Source organism: Lepeophtheirus salmonis, chromosome 6, assembly GCF_016086655.4.
Source record: "Lepeophtheirus salmonis chromosome 6, UVic_Lsal_1.4, whole genome shotgun sequence".
In the NCBI taxonomy this organism is placed as follows: domain Eukaryota; kingdom Metazoa; phylum Arthropoda; class Copepoda; order Siphonostomatoida; family Caligidae; genus Lepeophtheirus; species Lepeophtheirus salmonis.
In genome coordinates, this window is record NC_052136.2 from 45,869,375 (window position 1) to 45,886,601 (window position 17,227).

At 29.9% G+C, this 17,227-nt stretch overlaps 2 protein-coding genes across 4 annotated transcripts in view; one reads left to right on the plus strand and one right to left on the minus strand.

Moving 5' to 3' along the window:
- Positions 1–17,227, plus strand: part of LOC121120063 (uncharacterized) — a 233,067-nt gene that overhangs the window by 55,874 nt on the left and 159,966 nt on the right. The gene's annotated exons all lie outside the window — the stretch shown is intronic.
- Positions 7,371–13,708, minus strand: LOC121120772 (glycine receptor subunit alpha-2). The gene is made up of 5 exons (XM_040715631.2): positions 13,579–13,708; positions 11,625–12,199; positions 11,148–11,330; positions 10,054–10,165; positions 7,371–8,494 (listed from the first exon to the last, which is right to left on the minus strand). Exons 2-5 carry the CDS (start codon positions 12,144–12,146, stop codon positions 7,701–7,703), a joined length of 1,611 nt encoding a protein of 536 aa, XP_040571565.1. The 5' UTR covers positions 12,147–12,199; positions 13,579–13,708; the 3' UTR covers positions 7,371–7,700.

The following is a 17,227-nucleotide window of genomic DNA, read 5'->3' on the forward strand; positions in this document are numbered from 1 at the left end:
AGTGCTTCCACTTATTTCACAATTTCCACCTCATTTGATTTCCTATTAACTTCTAACAACTCTTGGAAATTAAAAATAAGAAATGAAACAAAATCCAAAAGAACATAATACATTATGTCCATTATAATTTTACCCATTTCTTAATACAGCCAAAAGAAAAATCAAATTAATGTTTCTTCCTTAAAAAAGGAGATCCGTTTTTCCCCTGTTTTTAAATATATATTTCACATAAAAATCCACAATTTGTACATAGATTATTAATTAAACTATTATGACCTAACGTCTTAAAAACGTTTTTAAAAAATAGATAAATAATTCTTCTTCTTTTCCACGGAGAATGTTTGTGCAAAAAAACAATTAATGGCTTCGTTAAAACATTACTATTTGTTCAAAAAAGAGAATCAAAATAAACTATGTATTAATTATGATTTAATTACAACTTATTCTTATTAAAACTATGGATAAAAAAAACTTTTAATAATATTGGGGGAAAAGTGTTGTTTTTTGTATAATTTATACAGTTAATATCTAAACGTAATATAGTTTAGGAGGATGTGTAAAATTAAATTCTTATATACTTTCCCATATTTTATTTACAATAATAAAATTTGTTGAGTCCCTTATTAAAAGATGAAATTTAATGAAATTATTTAACTACCTAACAGAAACCTTGGGTAAATATTAAAGAAAAAAGAAGGATTTTTTTCCATTATTTGCATCAGGATATTAGATAGTAAACGAATACGTCTATGCAAAATAGTACATCAATAAAGTTAATTCCATCCTTGGATATCCCTACCTCTGTGGTGCATCACATTAACAATACATTGGTACATATGTAGAGCCTTGTCATATTGCTTACTTAGAAGACTTGAACCCCGGGGGGGTAAAGTATCCTCTATGTACAATTTATAAAAACTCTTTAAATTGAAATGCATACATATTTGGCAAAGGGATACCCAGTTTTAAATGGGGGAAATTTTGTAATGTTTGTTAAAAAGAAAATATAAAAATAATATAAGTTTTTATAAGTCAATCACACCAATGGTTGTTTATCTCTTCAGAATTATTATTGTCATATTATTTGTACACACATTTTAAAATGAATAAAATGTATATATATTCATAATATTAAAATCCTAAATTTGTAGTATTTTATTAGATACATTATTATAATAGCTCTTAGTTATATTATACCAAAAGCGTAGATATACATTTCTATTAGTACATGATAGTCAAAATTTCTCCATAGAATTAATAAACTGGCCAATATATATATATATACGACGAGGGATCAACAATAAATTATATTCCTGTCCTTTTGGAAACGGAGTATAATTATAGTATTATTAAAGAAGGGATCCATGAGAAGAAAAAACTTAGTATAGCGATTAATAAAGGAGAAACGGTTGATGCATGTGCTCATTTTTCTTTTTTTTTCATTATTTAAGATGTCGTTAGGGTATTAACATCTACCTCGGTAAGCGAAAATTTCGTATAAATCTTTGTTGTAAATTGATTTATAAATGAATAATAAAATAAATATCGATAAATTTAAATATATTAAGATATTTTTCCTGCCCTAATTCTATTTTAAATGTAGAAGGTTCTCTTCTTTATGGAAGTAATTCATTTTCTCCACCCAAAATCATATAAACGGCAGCTGATATTAACAAAAGTATAAAACTCAGTAATACCATATGTCTCGCTCCCACCTTCTCCTCTAGTTGTTACACAAATCCCATCTTTAAGTATAACTTATTACTTCGTTTATTTATGAAACATAATAAATTATGAAGGAGTCATGACCGTTCCAGTGAGACGTGGGGACCAACAGCTGAAAACAAAATACAAAGAATATTGCTATGTTAGCAAAGTAACAACCTGTTATAGCTCTAAGAGGATGATGATATCACTACATCATATTATTTAGCAATGATTTTTTAATGGGTGTCTTTGTTATCCGATTGAAATTTGTCCATTAGTACACAGAACGCTCCTTATGTATATTTCGAGCTGGGGTTCGTAGAGGTTGAAGCTAAGGGAGAGAGGGGTGCTCTGTCATGACTTCACTGTGGTTTTAATTGTTTCTCGTCTAGTTTTGGATCCACACTTCCGTTTCTCCATCTGTTTGGGGAAAGAAGAACATCTCCAATCGCTGAGCTGTATGCTCCTCATCTACTTATGGATGAAAATATTCCACGGGGGTGAGGTGTATTTCGTCACGTCTCAACAATTAGGTGCTCTGGAGTGTAATTGTGTATTTAGGATCCATGTATAGATGAGAAGATTCTGAGAGCGTGAGGCGTGTTTCCTCACGCCCCAACGAGACGATTTTCCAGATAGATATATTGCTTATTTGTATAGTCTTGCTTATATTTTTATGTTTTACAATTAAGTAGTGCCCCTCCCTCTCAATCCCATAAAAAATCTGTTCCGTCCCCGTTATGGGTCCTTGAAAACGTCTTCTACATTGCAGCATTATCACAAATAATCACCTAAGTACCTACTTACGTAAGTTTATCAATAGTATATAAGCGTTTTTTCTTATGTTCGTTTGTAAACAAAGCGACAAAACACCGTCTAAGGGTAAAAAAATACAACTCCCTGAATGATAATACTATTTAATAACAAAGAACATTAATCATGGATCTCACATCGAGAGCACAATAAAAAAAAATTAGAGACTATCCCAACACCTTGCAGATAGAATATAATTTTATAGCTTGCTCATGCATTATTTAATTTGTCCATTAAAAATTCAAGTATTATTTATCCACGTGAATAGTTTGTCACTATTCTTAACTAAGATTTAATTAAAATATAAGTATATCATTCTTATAAGCATGGCTGATGTAGATTCATAATGACGTCATTTAACAAAGGTTGTTTTTTAAGATTTCTTATGTGTTTGGTTCGTATTTGCGTTCATAAGATTTGGAACGGGACGTCATCAAAATGTGAAAACTGATACTCGTACAACTTTATTATCAAATACATATATAAAGAAACTCCTGTACATATTTATTTACTCCTATGGGTGTTAATACACTTTTCTAGTAAAATTTATGGCAAAAAAATTTAAATAAATTATAAATAAATAGTAGTGACAAAAAAATGATAAAGAATCAACAACATTTTCATGTTTTGCAAAATTTATTTGAATAAAATATGATCAAATGACACATTGAAAATTTTACTAAATATATAAGTACGATACACATACAAGGAATTGCTATATTCCTATAAATGTACACAATATGTAATAAAGCAGGAACTTTGGAAATTAGCATATTGGATGAAAATAAAAAGTTTTTCCTGAATACCTCAAGGAAGCAATTTAGTATTAGTAAGAGTGAAATATATGTTTCATAGCATTGCTTACTACCTGAGCTTTTATATATCTTTTTATTTATATAAAAAAGGTTGAATAATTTTCTGATAAATCATGAACAATGATTAAATGTAAGTCAGGAATAACTGTTTATGGCCCTAATTCGGTATTATAATATATGGTTTGATTAGTTCTGAATATGGAACATAAAATTGTCCCGGACAGGGCCACACCCTTATTAGCCATTAAAAAAAAATTTTAAATCCGTCTAATTTTATTTATGAAGTATTCTTGTACATTCATGCTATTTTACTAAAAACAGGGAATTTTCAATGAAACTTTTATTTCTTTTTTTATTAGACAGTATTTAAATTGTCACTGAGGCAAGATTTTTTGTCAGATTTACTTAAAAATTGTCTTGCATTGTACATTTGAAGTTTGAAGAAAGGATCATTTGATGTATCAATAACTCCTTGGATCCAATCCCGGAAGGATAAATAGGGGTTGACAATGTAGTTCCTTGGGATGTTGGTAATTTTCTACTTGATGGAGGAAATCAGTGATTCATTGATGGCATGAGATGTTCAATTCGTTTTAGGTTTAAAGTAGACCTATACAAAATAATACATCAGATTATGATCTGGACTGTTGGGGCCATATTTACTTCCCAATGAAGTCTTCTGTCTGATACATGTCAACCTCTAGCAATTAAGTGGATCCAGGGAAGCACAATTTTCACGTTGTTGTGGACGAAAATCCTCGTGACAGTTTTCTGTAAATTCTATCTTATTTATATCTGGAGTAGCTTTTGTCATAATACCTTAAACTTCACTAATTTAAATTTATACAACAATGTTTATGCCAACAAAAAATGAGACACACTCAGACAGTTATGTTATAACAAAACTGCCAGTGCACTAAACCACCAATTTGATGTTAACGTGTTGTCATCAACTTATATTTTAGTAAAGTATTCTGTTAATCAATTGAACTAGTAGTTTTGTAAAACTTTAAAGATATTTTAGGGACAAGAACAGTCTGCAGTTGTTCATAATTTAGACCTAATTAGAGTATTTATTAATTTTATTTACATTGGTGAAGATTGTTTAATGATGAAGTCATTTAGCAAAGATTGATCTAAGGGGTGACTTCTGTTGTTGATTCAAATGTATCCTTAATATTTAGCAGGTGGATTGACGTAAATTTTTTTGAAGCTCTAACATACCTATTAAAAGACGAAGGAAAAAATTGAGGAGATTAAAACAAAGAAGTAGAAATTTGGTAGAGTTTAAAACTCCTAGCTTAAATACTTATTAAAAGATATAACAGACAACAATGATAAAATTAAAAGTGCCACAGCCTTAAACTTTTTTACAAAAAGTTAGTGATATAATTATACTTCTTCTTCCACAAAAAAAGGGAAATATAAAGAAAGGCATTGCAAAAGAGTTTTTTTCGTATTCTGAATGCTGGAAAATAAACAACAATTATACACATATGATAAAGATGATATTTCCAGGACCCGTATAAGTTTATGGTTTAATTTAAAATTAAAGCATAGTTAATAGATAGAACAATACAATACAAGCCTTTCTGGACTTTCAAACAATGAAGGAGAATATTTTTTTTTGAAAATTGTCTTATGTCGTGTTTTCCAATCCATAAAATATTTCAAAAAATGTGTAGGGAAAATCGAAAATAGTGCAACATGCTCTTTTTCTCGAACATAAAGAAAAAAATATAGTGTACAAAAATTAATTATTGCGAATTCACTCTTTTGATAGTTAAATGTCATTTTTTGAAGGAACAATATTTTTGTTTTACTGTAGTTAGTTTTTCATGGTATACGTCAAAACTTTTTTTTTAAAGACCTCCCTACCTATTCTATTTTTATAGCATGTAATTTATACTACTTAAGTTGTCTGCCTCACAATGGCGAACCACCATCAAAAAATAAATTCATGTTTTCGATGGGGGAAGGAGATCAAAGTTCCCTTCTGTCACGACGACCTAACCCTAATCAATACTTAAATAAATATTTCCTTCAAAAGTAGACAATTAGTTTTTTGTTAATTAATTGTATAAATTGTTGCTTCTGTAATAAATGTACATAGAGTTTAGGTCTATTTTTGGTGGAGCAGTGGGCAAAGAGGAACTAGATGGTAGTTCCTATTTCTTGTTTCGTTTCTTGTGGAGTCTTCAAAGACGAGATCAATTCTTTTAAGGCAAAGATACGATGGGGAAGGTTTCTTTGCTCTATTATATGAAGGGCTACTTTTTACTCAACCTTATCATTTGATTGGCTAAGAAAATCAAAGAGTGATAGAATATTAAAGGAAGATATGCTTGAGATAAAATCGAATAGTGGATATAATATTAAATAAACATCTTTGTGAGGCAATGACGAGAAAAAGTCCTTATAAAGCAAGTCCGAGTCAAGTCTTAAGCCTTTGCTCACAAATCCAAGTCAACGAATATTTTTATAAGTTTTGAAAATATGGAATTGAGTCCAAGTCCCCACCTCTACTATGAGGTGTACAGTATCAAAAATATTCTCAAAACTTTCAAAAACAGCAAAAATGGATGCTAAGGGTCAAATTCAATTTGATGTCGGAACATGTGAACTTGAATTTTCTGGTTTTCCTTCAGTTGAAGATACCTTGGAGTAATTTGAGATTTTGACGATACCTTGGAGTAGCTTGAGATTTTAAAGATAACTTGGAGTAATTTGAGATGTATTCTCTTGTTCAAGAGTTGTTCTTTGCCTGTATATATTTTTAACTCCAACATCCAAAGAAAGTAAGACTGATTTCGGCCTTAGTATACATATATACAGGTTTTTAAGCGTTCCGCTATTTTGGCACTCACTTCATTTTTTTTTTTCGTTCATCGTTCAGGAGGATAAAATATATTACTGCTATAAAGAGGACAACCTTGTACATTTAAAATAGCATTAGTGCTGGGGAAATATTGTAATTATGTTGAATTTCATATATACTTATTTTATTATGCACTTTTAAAATAACCAACACCAAAGATAGGCGAGCATGCTTAGTTCAGAGGGATAACTTTACACCACTCTGACTTATTAAATAATGAACAATAAAGAAGACAGTCTTATTGTCACTAAAATTATTTTTTTCTTAACACAGATCCCTTCTTTAAATTTAACATATTACATTGTTTATTTATATAAAAAAAATAAACTATGAAATAGTCTTGACGTATCCAGAATGAGGAGGGGATTGACAGCTGACAACAAGATTTTGTGTAACAACGTATTAAATTACAATTTTCTAGCTCAGAAATTAGGAGATGATGTCAATAGCAGGCTTGGTTGTTTTCTGGCCTAATTGTTTGGTATATTCTTGTTTCAATATCAATTATGATAATAAGATATGAGATAAAGTATTAAAATCCGTATCCGTAAATATTACCAGGCTTCTGGTCTTTACTACTACTATCAGCATAATATGTAGATACTCAAATGTACCATGAACAGGAAAATATATGGGAAGCCTATTCCAATTGTAAACAGTATGCGTTTTTATAATACATTTATATAAAATAAAGTCGCAGATAAAAATATTGAAAATAAATTACACTGAACTGTATTATTTTTCTTTTTGTTTCTCTTCTCCAAAAGATAAGAAAATAGTATCCACATTATAAAGTACGGTTTAAAAAAGCAGGTTTCAACATGTAGTAAAGTTAACTTCTGTCAATGTAATTGTTGTTTGAGGACTTTCATATTTATAAAATGTATTCTCATTTTGTTCAAAACATTACCATAATTAAAAGATGTCACTATGAAAAAAAGTGAATTTTAATTTGTCCACCTCCTTGCTAGTGATGCTTGCATGAGAAAATAAATTCATGAGTTGATTCAGTTTATTTTTAGCAATATTATATATATATATATATATAAAGAGGGGTTGTTTGTGGTTATAGAAACATGCTCAAAAATATGAATGAAAAATAAAAACAGAAATTGAATAAATATAGATCAAATAATGCACAAAGTCACGTAGTAGAGAGAATGAATTTATTATAATTTATCTTTTATTTTTCGGCCTTGAAGTACAAAGTAGTTCAAACAAATGATTTTGTTTATTGAACGGTTCAAATATTCTTAGGTAAAACATCAAAAATGTGACTAAAAGATATAAAGAAATACATTTGACGTAATAATTATGCATTTTATAATAATTAGACATATATTGGTAATTATGTAGTACCATACAACCCATGGAGTATTGACGATTAATATATCGTTTAATTTGTGTGCCCTGTAGGGTACAAAATGTTTGTATATTGTATTGAAGTAGTTGTATCCAACAAAAACTCTAACAATAATGAATCATTGTCATTTCCAAAGTTCTTGAAATATTTCATAAAAGAGTAAATAGTAAGACCAGTAGCAAAAGTTAAAAATAAAGAAGAAAAAGGGAAATAGATAGAGGGCCATGCGATCAATTTTCTCATAGCGATGTCTCACTTTGCTCCTCACAGCAAGGAAGCCTCCTCCTGTAGGCTCTGAGGTGTCTGTACTCGAACTATTCCCTGATCCACCACCTCCGCCTCCTTTACTCATAGAGTCATCGAAAGAAGATGATCTTTTGGAGTGATTCAATCCTCCTCCAACTCCTTCGTCCTCTCCCTCCGAGTTATGACAGAATTTGTTGTTTGTAATGTGACGACACGTCACAACAGAAGAGGATCCGCTATTGTTATTACAAAAAAGAAGACCCTTTCCCACTTCAGGAGTTTCAAAGACCTGCTCTAAGAAAGGAGCATTTCCTGGAGCACTTCCTAAGTTAACACTTCCACTTGATGATGCATGATGAATGCGATATGTGGTTCGATGTGGGTGCCCCCGATTATTCCCCTTGTTATTCTCCAATGCTCCAGCAGATTCTTTTATTGTTCTTTTTTTCATTTTAGAGAGTTTTATACAACGTTTTGTGCTTTGAGTACGCTCGGATTGAATTATTTTGAGGATACATGCATATTCTGCGAGGACAGCAAATACATGAAGGATGCACATTACGACCCATGTTTCTACTGCCGTAAGTCCCTCAGATTTTGGAGCATTAGCCGTTACAGAATTGAAAATATTGACAAGAACAAGGAATAAGGTCACCAGAAGAGCCATACGACCTGAAAGAAAAAGAAAATGTTATATTAAAAACAATATTAAGTACATTAAAAAGTGTTAATTCACTTTTCCCATTACATAGGAGTACTTCAACTTTTACACTGTTTTCATTATGTATATAAATCTCCTCTTATGTATACATGTGTAGGTACAAATATACATAAATAAATATATATGTATATACATTAGGCTAATGACTTATTTACTTTTTTCTCAAAATTAATTTCCACTAATGTCAACGCATGGACTTGTACCTAAAACGGACACAAATTACCTTTGTTTGTTTCAGTTAAGTAATTAAAAGAAAATATGCATAATTTACTTCATAGATCATTGATATAAATATATCCATAAAACATTAGCATAATATTTTGCACGCCGTTTCCAATATTTTTAGGGTCCCAACAAATAAATGTTTAATTATTTTTAACGTTCTATCAAAATAACAGTGTCTTCTATGAATATCATGGGAGTCCTAATCAATATGGATTTTGTTATATATTGATGTGATTCTTAAGTTTGTATTAAACAAATTATAAGTTATTTTATATTTTCAAAAACTATATATAATATATACGCTTAGAGTATTAATTTTAAATGTGTGGTGGGTTTTTTTTTTAGTTACTTTTTTTGCTCCGATTACTTTTAATTTAAAATTGACTCAAATAATAATCAAAAGTTATTTAAATATAATTCAGGGATTGAATTTTTGAAACATGGTTTTGCTTATGTAAATATATGTCATAGAAATCATATTAAGGGTCAATGTATGGAGTGGAACTTACTCATAATATGTGTATTGAAGTAGCTTTTTTCATTCAGAAAATACAGATAATCGATAATTTTTTACTTTATTTCCTGAGACTCTGAAGATCATATATAAACATCAGGACTTTATTAGATATCTCGTCATGGATGTTGTTTATATATACATAATATGTATTTGAAAGTTGTTTATTTCCTTCTACTATCCAAGTAATTAGACCAACGAAAAAACATACATAAAACAAAGTACCCAAGAAACATTTCGTGTGTGCAACTGAAAAAAATATGTTTGGATATGCCTTATTTAATAATCAAGTAATAGCATACTGTAAACAGATAGCCTTTAAAAAAACACTCTTCGTTTCCTAACTTAAAGAAAAGGAAAAACACATAATTGGAAAGGTTCTAGGTAATTTAGCCATAAACATTTTTGATCTCACACTTTAATATTGTATCTCCTATAGGCATTTTTTTTTTTTTTTTTTTTTTGAACAAAGTTTATACGAGTTGACCAATTTCGGATGAAAAATGATGGTTTTCACCACCAATGGTTTCGTGATTGGAACTTGTGCTCCTCAAGCTATTATTATTAGAAAATCATCCACTGTTCCTCTTCTATTATTATTTATTCATCATTTTATCACTATTATCTTCTTTTCCTATCTATATAATTAATCTGATCGAGATTCAAAATTAAAGTTCAACCCGAATAAATAAAAACATAATATGTCATGCGGCAAAATGTCTTTGAATGAAAATAACCGCTCACTCTTTAAAAGAAGAACTATTCTCTTACCGGGTACAACCTCTGGAGGAACGATGAAAGAGATCCAGGAGACGACAACAAAGAGCCCAGAAGGGAGATAGGTCTGAAGTAAAACAGGAGTTCTTCTTCGATTTAATTTAATCTAAAAAAAATTAAAAAAATAATACATCTTTTGCTCACATAAATCAGGACAATCAAATAAATCTTCCTCCAAAGATTTCATTTAATTTTTCCATTTTTTTCTACTCTAATTTATGCATAGTACATATATACGCCTTACATACATGCTTTTTTTTAATTAATAATATTTTTTGATAACAATGGAAGGTAAATACATTTTGTCATTTGGGAAATCATTTGTATTAGCTTTAAGAATAATGTGTTTCCTTCTCTTTCAACTTAGGATACAAAATGAATAAATACACCACCCAGTGACTTTTTTATGTTTTTGAAAGATGATAGATCTGCTACATTTAGACATACATCACACTAACATAATATCTAATCAAATATGTATCCGGAAAGGATATTGAATTGAAGGAACAAACAAGAAAAAAAAAGTATTTGATATCGGTTATTCTTCTCATATCTTTCTAAAAACAAAACAAAAAACTGTAAGAATAAATAAAGACAGAAAAAGGGTTCACTTATCCATTTAAGTCAACTTTATATTCATGTAAAGGGTGAGTTAACATAAAAACAATCTTTCACAAAACCATGAAATATAGATTATATGTCCAATTTATATTTTCACACCATTTTCTATACAGCCCAATATCTTAGACATATTTCAATACTTTATATACTTTGTTAACCCAGTTATGGAATAAGCAAAGATGTACAAGAGCATTAGATATAGTTTGCAGCCTTAGTTTGGTGTATGACACTTAATTTAGAACTAATAAGGACTTTGTAATAATATATATATTTCTAATTATATCATTGTGACGATGACTTTTTGCTATATTTAACTCAGAATAGCTTACATATAGAAATGGACGATATTTATTCGTCGAAGAATACGAATATATATCATTCAGCCCCAATTTTGAGGAAATAATTATCGCTTGCTTTAGTGTTGAGTGGATATATATAGCTATGTATAAATAAGGGAAGAAACATACCTTGAACCCTGTTTGTGAATAATCCCTATTGGCCCATTTCACCATTTTATCCTCAAGATCAAGAGCAGTTATGTTGATCTCATACTGCTGGGCCCTTTGATTTGCGACGTCGTGCCCATAGGTGCCGGTGAAATAAATTTGTGAGGCGTCATGGATGTAGCTTCCAACATGGAACTTGCATTCCTAGAATGTATGTATGATTTCATTTAGGGGTTGTATATTTTATGTCTTTGCAGTTGATGCAGTTTGTATTATCCACATAAAGAGAAATGAGGATCAAAAATAATTAGTGGGTTTATGTATATATATATAAATCATATGATGTAACAGACGTGTTTTGCTTAATTGAGTTATTTTAACTTTAAAATTTATATTATTTGCAAAAAGGGGGAAAAGATAGGTGATAATCCTTCCTCATTTGTTCAATATTAAGTCTTGTATTGTATCTGCACAAAAAAAAAAAAAAATCAGCCCTACCTGATGATCCAAAGGATATGCACTAAACTTCATAGGACACGAAATAATAGCTTCAGTGGAGACGGTATAAAGAACTGATCGATTTTTGAAGAGAATAACTCCCGACACATCCGTAACAATCTGCCTCTTTTGAAATTGTTTTAAATTAAGAATTTGTACATCTGGGAGCCACATACCATTGATGTAATTTGTACTCCCCATGATGCTTCCATCCTCGCCCCATTTACTGGACGATTCATCAATCAAGAATCGAGACTCATTCCAAGTGAGATCAAAGTAGAGCTCAAAGGTCATGGAGAGGGAGATATCATCTATTTTGGAGACTTCAAACACCCATATGTCAACATGGACATTGAGAGGACCCTCTGTAGGTGGAACGACGTCCTTATTGTAGTTGGAAGGAAGGCAGAAGGGGTTTTCGCTAAAATCAGGATTTTCTGGATCACAGATGGGGAGAACACACTTGGAGAGTTGTGGGGAGAAGAAAAGGAGAAGGGTCAAGGAAGTGGATAGTGATAGCATATCAAAGGACACACATTTTTCCTTGGTGTAGTCCACTTTCTTATCTTATATATCTACATAAATTTTATAACAATCATATAAGTAAGTTTATATCAAGAGAGTAGGACATCCTTTTCTAACAAAAAAATATTGGCTTTACTAATATTTAAATAAAGTTTGTTTAAATTCCTTATTGTGAATTGCTAAATTTTTTTGTTATGTTTAACATCAAAAGTATTTTTCTGCATTTTTTTTTCACTATCTGAAGTAAATAGTATAGACTAAAAATACTAACATAAACTAGTAACAAGAATAAAAAACCTCCTCAAAAAAATATTTCAATCTCAACTCTACTATAACGGAACAAAAAAAATTACAACATTCATTGCTTCTTTTTAGATGTTCAGCAAACAAATAATATTGGAATAACGATCTTTCTAAATTGATTTGACGCAATCTGCAGATATTTTCAAATAAGATGGATTTAAAAAAATCGTTTATAAAAAATAGAAGAAATGTATTTGTTTCTTTAAAGAAAGTCATCAAAATATTACGTATATCACATATGGGGCACATTCACTTTTCAAAATCTTCAATGGGTACCAAAGTTGGTACATATGTGGTTTTGAATAATCTTTTTTAAAGGCTCATGGATTACATAATGCTCAATATTTGAATAAAAACATGTTAATACTTTTTAGAGATGTTTGATTTATAGACTGAGTGTAAAATTTATATATATATATTAATTTTTAAGCCCTAACAGGTTAAACTAACTTCGAAGTTGGACACAACTTAGCATTTATGTCAGCTAGAAATGTCATATAAAACGATGTACATAAAAAAATTATTTAAAAAACAATAAAGTAAAAAAAAAAAGAGGATTAAATCATTCGATCCTCGTTCAACAAAAATTAAGAAGATACGATGTTTGATTATTTCGTTTTTTCTCCAGATAGTTTAACGTCTCTAAACTTGTTATGAATGACAATAGCTAGAGATCATATTAAAAGAATATAAATATATGTGTAATAACTTTATACAAGGAAAAAATAGGAAAATAAAAAGTAAAAGGTCTACTCATAAGCAGCCTTAATGAGAGTACAATACATAGAATATGATTGTACTCTACTCATTATCAAATTAACAAGACTCTTTTCACACGGTACAGCAAAATAAAAGTTAAATATTGAGCATTACTTAGAAGAAGAAGAAGAAGAGAGAGAGAAAACAATTGTAAAATTATTCTGGTAGAAAAAGAATTAATTATATACCTATGAGTGTTTGAGTGTGTATCTTTACTCTTTCTTCAAAATCAATTCGTTTGATTAGTTTTTTATTTATGTATTTTCTTTTATATATTTATAAGCTATTGAAAGGGAGGGACCCCTTACTATCCTAAACAACAACAAAACATGTTAGACGCAGCCTTTCTTATTTGCTTCTCATTTACCTTTTCACGACTGATGCTTGCTCTCTTGTCAATGATATTCTATGAATATGATTTGATTATTGTAAGATGAATCAAGTTTTGTACATTGACTATTATTTATCCGTTTGAGTGAACACCAAGTTAATAACTGAGTGATATAGACTATGTTTCTTCGTTCTATTTTTTTTTCTTTTTTTCCCTCTCTTCTTCTTGAGCAACCAAAAAAATGTGAAGAGAAGGGGATTTCTCCTTCTATCTGTAATATCTTCCTCTTATTACCCGAATTCATCTTTCCATTTCTCCGTTGGATGAGAGAAAAAGTATTACATAGATATAATATAGCATAATATATAATATACCTACATAGATAAGCTACAAGAGACATCTTCAAGAAAACAATATTTAATATTATGTATTATGATTAAAAAAGGAGAAGACAATAATAGACTCCAAAAGCTCATTCGTCACACTCTTAACTCTGTCTGTCTCAATGGTGAGATTTTAAGGTAAGTAAAAGTAAGGAATTACTCTTATTTCAATATATGTAGTATATCTACAAATATTTGTGCCTAAATATACTGTTCATATATAAATCCCCTGGAGTGGAACATTATTGTAAATACTAATATTTTCTCTCCGATAAAAAAATATTTCCAATTATTTTTAATTCTAAGAAATTTACATAAATAAATATAGACGGACTGGTAGATATATACTAGTTAATATATACTTATTAAGCTGTGTGTAATTTTTAACAATTATTTAAAATAAAAATAAATAGTTGGGAAGTTCTGTTTCTAATTATTTTCTTAGGAGAAAAAGTTGAGAGATGCAATAAAGGTAACGGCGTATCTTCATTTATTCGTAGAGACTCCCTCACGAAATATTATTAGTGTTTACCAGATAAAAATACAAAAGAATATAAATAATAATTACAATAGTCGACAAATAAACAACTATCAAAAAAAGATATATGATTTTTGGGAATAAAAATTAAAATCTAAACACTTTGAATTTTAAACTTCAACAAGTTATTATTTATTTATTAACAATAGAATTTCAACAACATTAATGTTATAAATAGATGTGTGTATGAGCTCTCTTAATAATTAATGTATCCGGCCTTAGGGGCAATGATAGCTTCAATCTGCGAATGTAGTACTCTGTCACGACGTCCAGTACTGGCTGACAATGGCTTTGAAGGCCTTTGTGTTTGGATAACAGACACTGCAGGCCTTCCTCTCGACGTGCACCCAAAATGTGTAATCGAAGGGGTTGGCCTCAGGGCCGCAGGGGGCCAATGTGGCAATAAAGAATTGAAAAGAATCATGTAATACAGAAGATTGGTATCTTTCATTGTTGCTGTGAAAAGAGGCCTTTCCCCCCTTCCAAGGCTCTTTCCCCCAACTTTTTTGACAGTTATCTCGACAATTTGGTGTGAAACCCCTAGATCTCTTGTATGGGCTCTCAAGGACTTACGATGTTTCCTTTAACTCCTCTGGTTTCAGTTTGGCCTTTTCTGACAGAGGTGTTCTTCTTCTTTAACGTTTCAGACTTCCTGGCGGTGTAGACAGTGGTTCTGGAGACGCCCAACTGCTTGGGCGTCTCCATTCGTCAATCACGTTGAAGTATAAATTGATCGACTTGTACGTAAGCTAGAGAGCTCTGGTTTGTTTTGTAACTAATTGTTTATGCTTTAAAATATCGAAATATGAATTAATTTCAATGACTCAACCTTCATAAATGATTGAATTAGTATGTGTTCAGATTTCAATGGATCACCCGGTACCATTGTGTCCACTCCAACCGTTTTGATAATATTTATTTTGACTCAATTTGTACATGTCATGTACAATTTATATTCATTGAATCAATTAAATTACTCAATAAAAGTAATAGTCGACATGAAAATCAACAATACAGGGGAAAAAAAATCAAAGAAAAGAGTTTTATTCCCCAAAAACTTTGATACCTAGAGTGACAAAATAAGATTTTTCATTAATATAAATAGCTGACTCTAATAAAGTGATGGGTATAGATGCCTCAAAATCATTAAATATGTGTGTCTTATATTACACCTATTACCTTTATTGATACATGGTACATTTTGATTATAAATCCTAACAATGATTGTACAAATTACTTTATTTATGTTGGTCGTAGGAGAATACTTAAAAAGTTGCTGACAAAAATATACTATTTAAGTTTATAAAATAAAAAAATAATTATGACTCTTTCTTCGATCCTTTACTCATATATACACTTCTCATTATGTAGAGGATGTTGTGAGAGGGACTTGGAGTCGATTTGCAGACTGAGAGATGAAACCAGAGGTGATCACGTCGCATCATATGAGACATGTTTTCTTGTATCTTGGCGTTCCATCAACTTTCATGATCCTCCAAAGTGCTAATTGTCCGAATATCTCGAACAATTCGAAATCTCTCTCCTCATAATCCAAAAATATAGTGTTCGCATTGAGTCACTTTGCTTCATTCAGCGACATTTTTTCCTTATTATTAAAAAGTTTAATATAATAAAATTTCAACTTTCTGCGTTTGCAGTCTCCATTTCGAGATAGAAAGAGAAAGTATGACGTGCTGTGTACAAAACGATATACTGGTTATAAATGTCATATCATTTTTTTAAATGCAAGAATGTTTTAAAATATATCTAAACTTGTATACTATTTTTTAACTTCATTTAAGTACTATTATTGGTGAGGATTACAAATTTTAAATTTCTGTATATTAAAATTGCAATTGCTTAAGATAAATATTAATATATTTCTACGTAATTGCATATATAATTAATTAGGGCCCTATACAGTTGGGGGCCGAAAACCAAAAAGTTAGAGCTTTGAAAAATATGGCTTGAAATATTTCAATGTTATGAATAAAAATAAGCAAGCTGCCTGAACTAGATTAAAATATCAAAGTATCATATCATTTTATTATGCCCAATTTTTAGACTACATTACATAGTAATTTGAAAAATTCAAGTTTAATAGTGAATAAATTCATCATTCATTGGTATTTTACTTACAATATTTTCAAAAGTATTTACCAGTGGTTCTAAAAAAAATTATTGACCTACCCCCTTCGAAATATGTTTTCACCCACATATTCACAACCCAGCGCAAACTTTTTTATTTAGTAAATATATATACCTATTATATATTTAAATCTCACCTACCTCTTGGAGATACTTAGCGTATCCCTATTTGAGAATCATTGGACTTTAGACAATTAAAATTAATTGAACATATTTGTACGTATACCCCCAACAATAAATAAAGAAAAAAACGATATACTGAAAATGACACAATTCTGACTTTTCTTTTTCAAACTTGGTTATTTTGTTTTTAAAGATATTTGATATAAACTATTGTCTATTTGTATACCTTTCTAAGTATAAGTTAAGACAAATACGTGTGAAGAAATATTTAAAGTGTCGGAAGAAAGGTAAAATAATATATCAGTAATAACCTAATAATTTTATATTATTTTAATTTCATCACATATTCAACAAAATGCATGGCGCAATAATGTAATTGCGCATTTTAAAAAAACAATTACTATTAAAAAATTGGCTATCAAGTGATAATTTTTTTAAAGATTTGTATAAGCATAAAATGGCTTCAACACCAGTGCAAAATATAATGGTCTCT

Bases quoted from the DNA above. Each gene is read 5' to 3' on its own strand.
- LOC121120772 (XM_040715631.2), bottom strand. From the start codon at position 12,146: ATGCTATCACTATCCACTTCCTTGACCCTTCTCCTTTTCTTCTCCCCA. The intron at 11,331-11,624 runs GTAGGGCTGATT...CATACATTCTAG, and splicing joins CATATCCTTTGGATCATCAG to GAATGCAAGTTCCATGTTGG. The intron at 8,495-10,053 runs GTAAGAGAATAG...TTTTTCTTTCAG, and splicing joins TCCTCCAGAGGTTGTACCCG to GTCGTATGGCTCTTCTGGTG.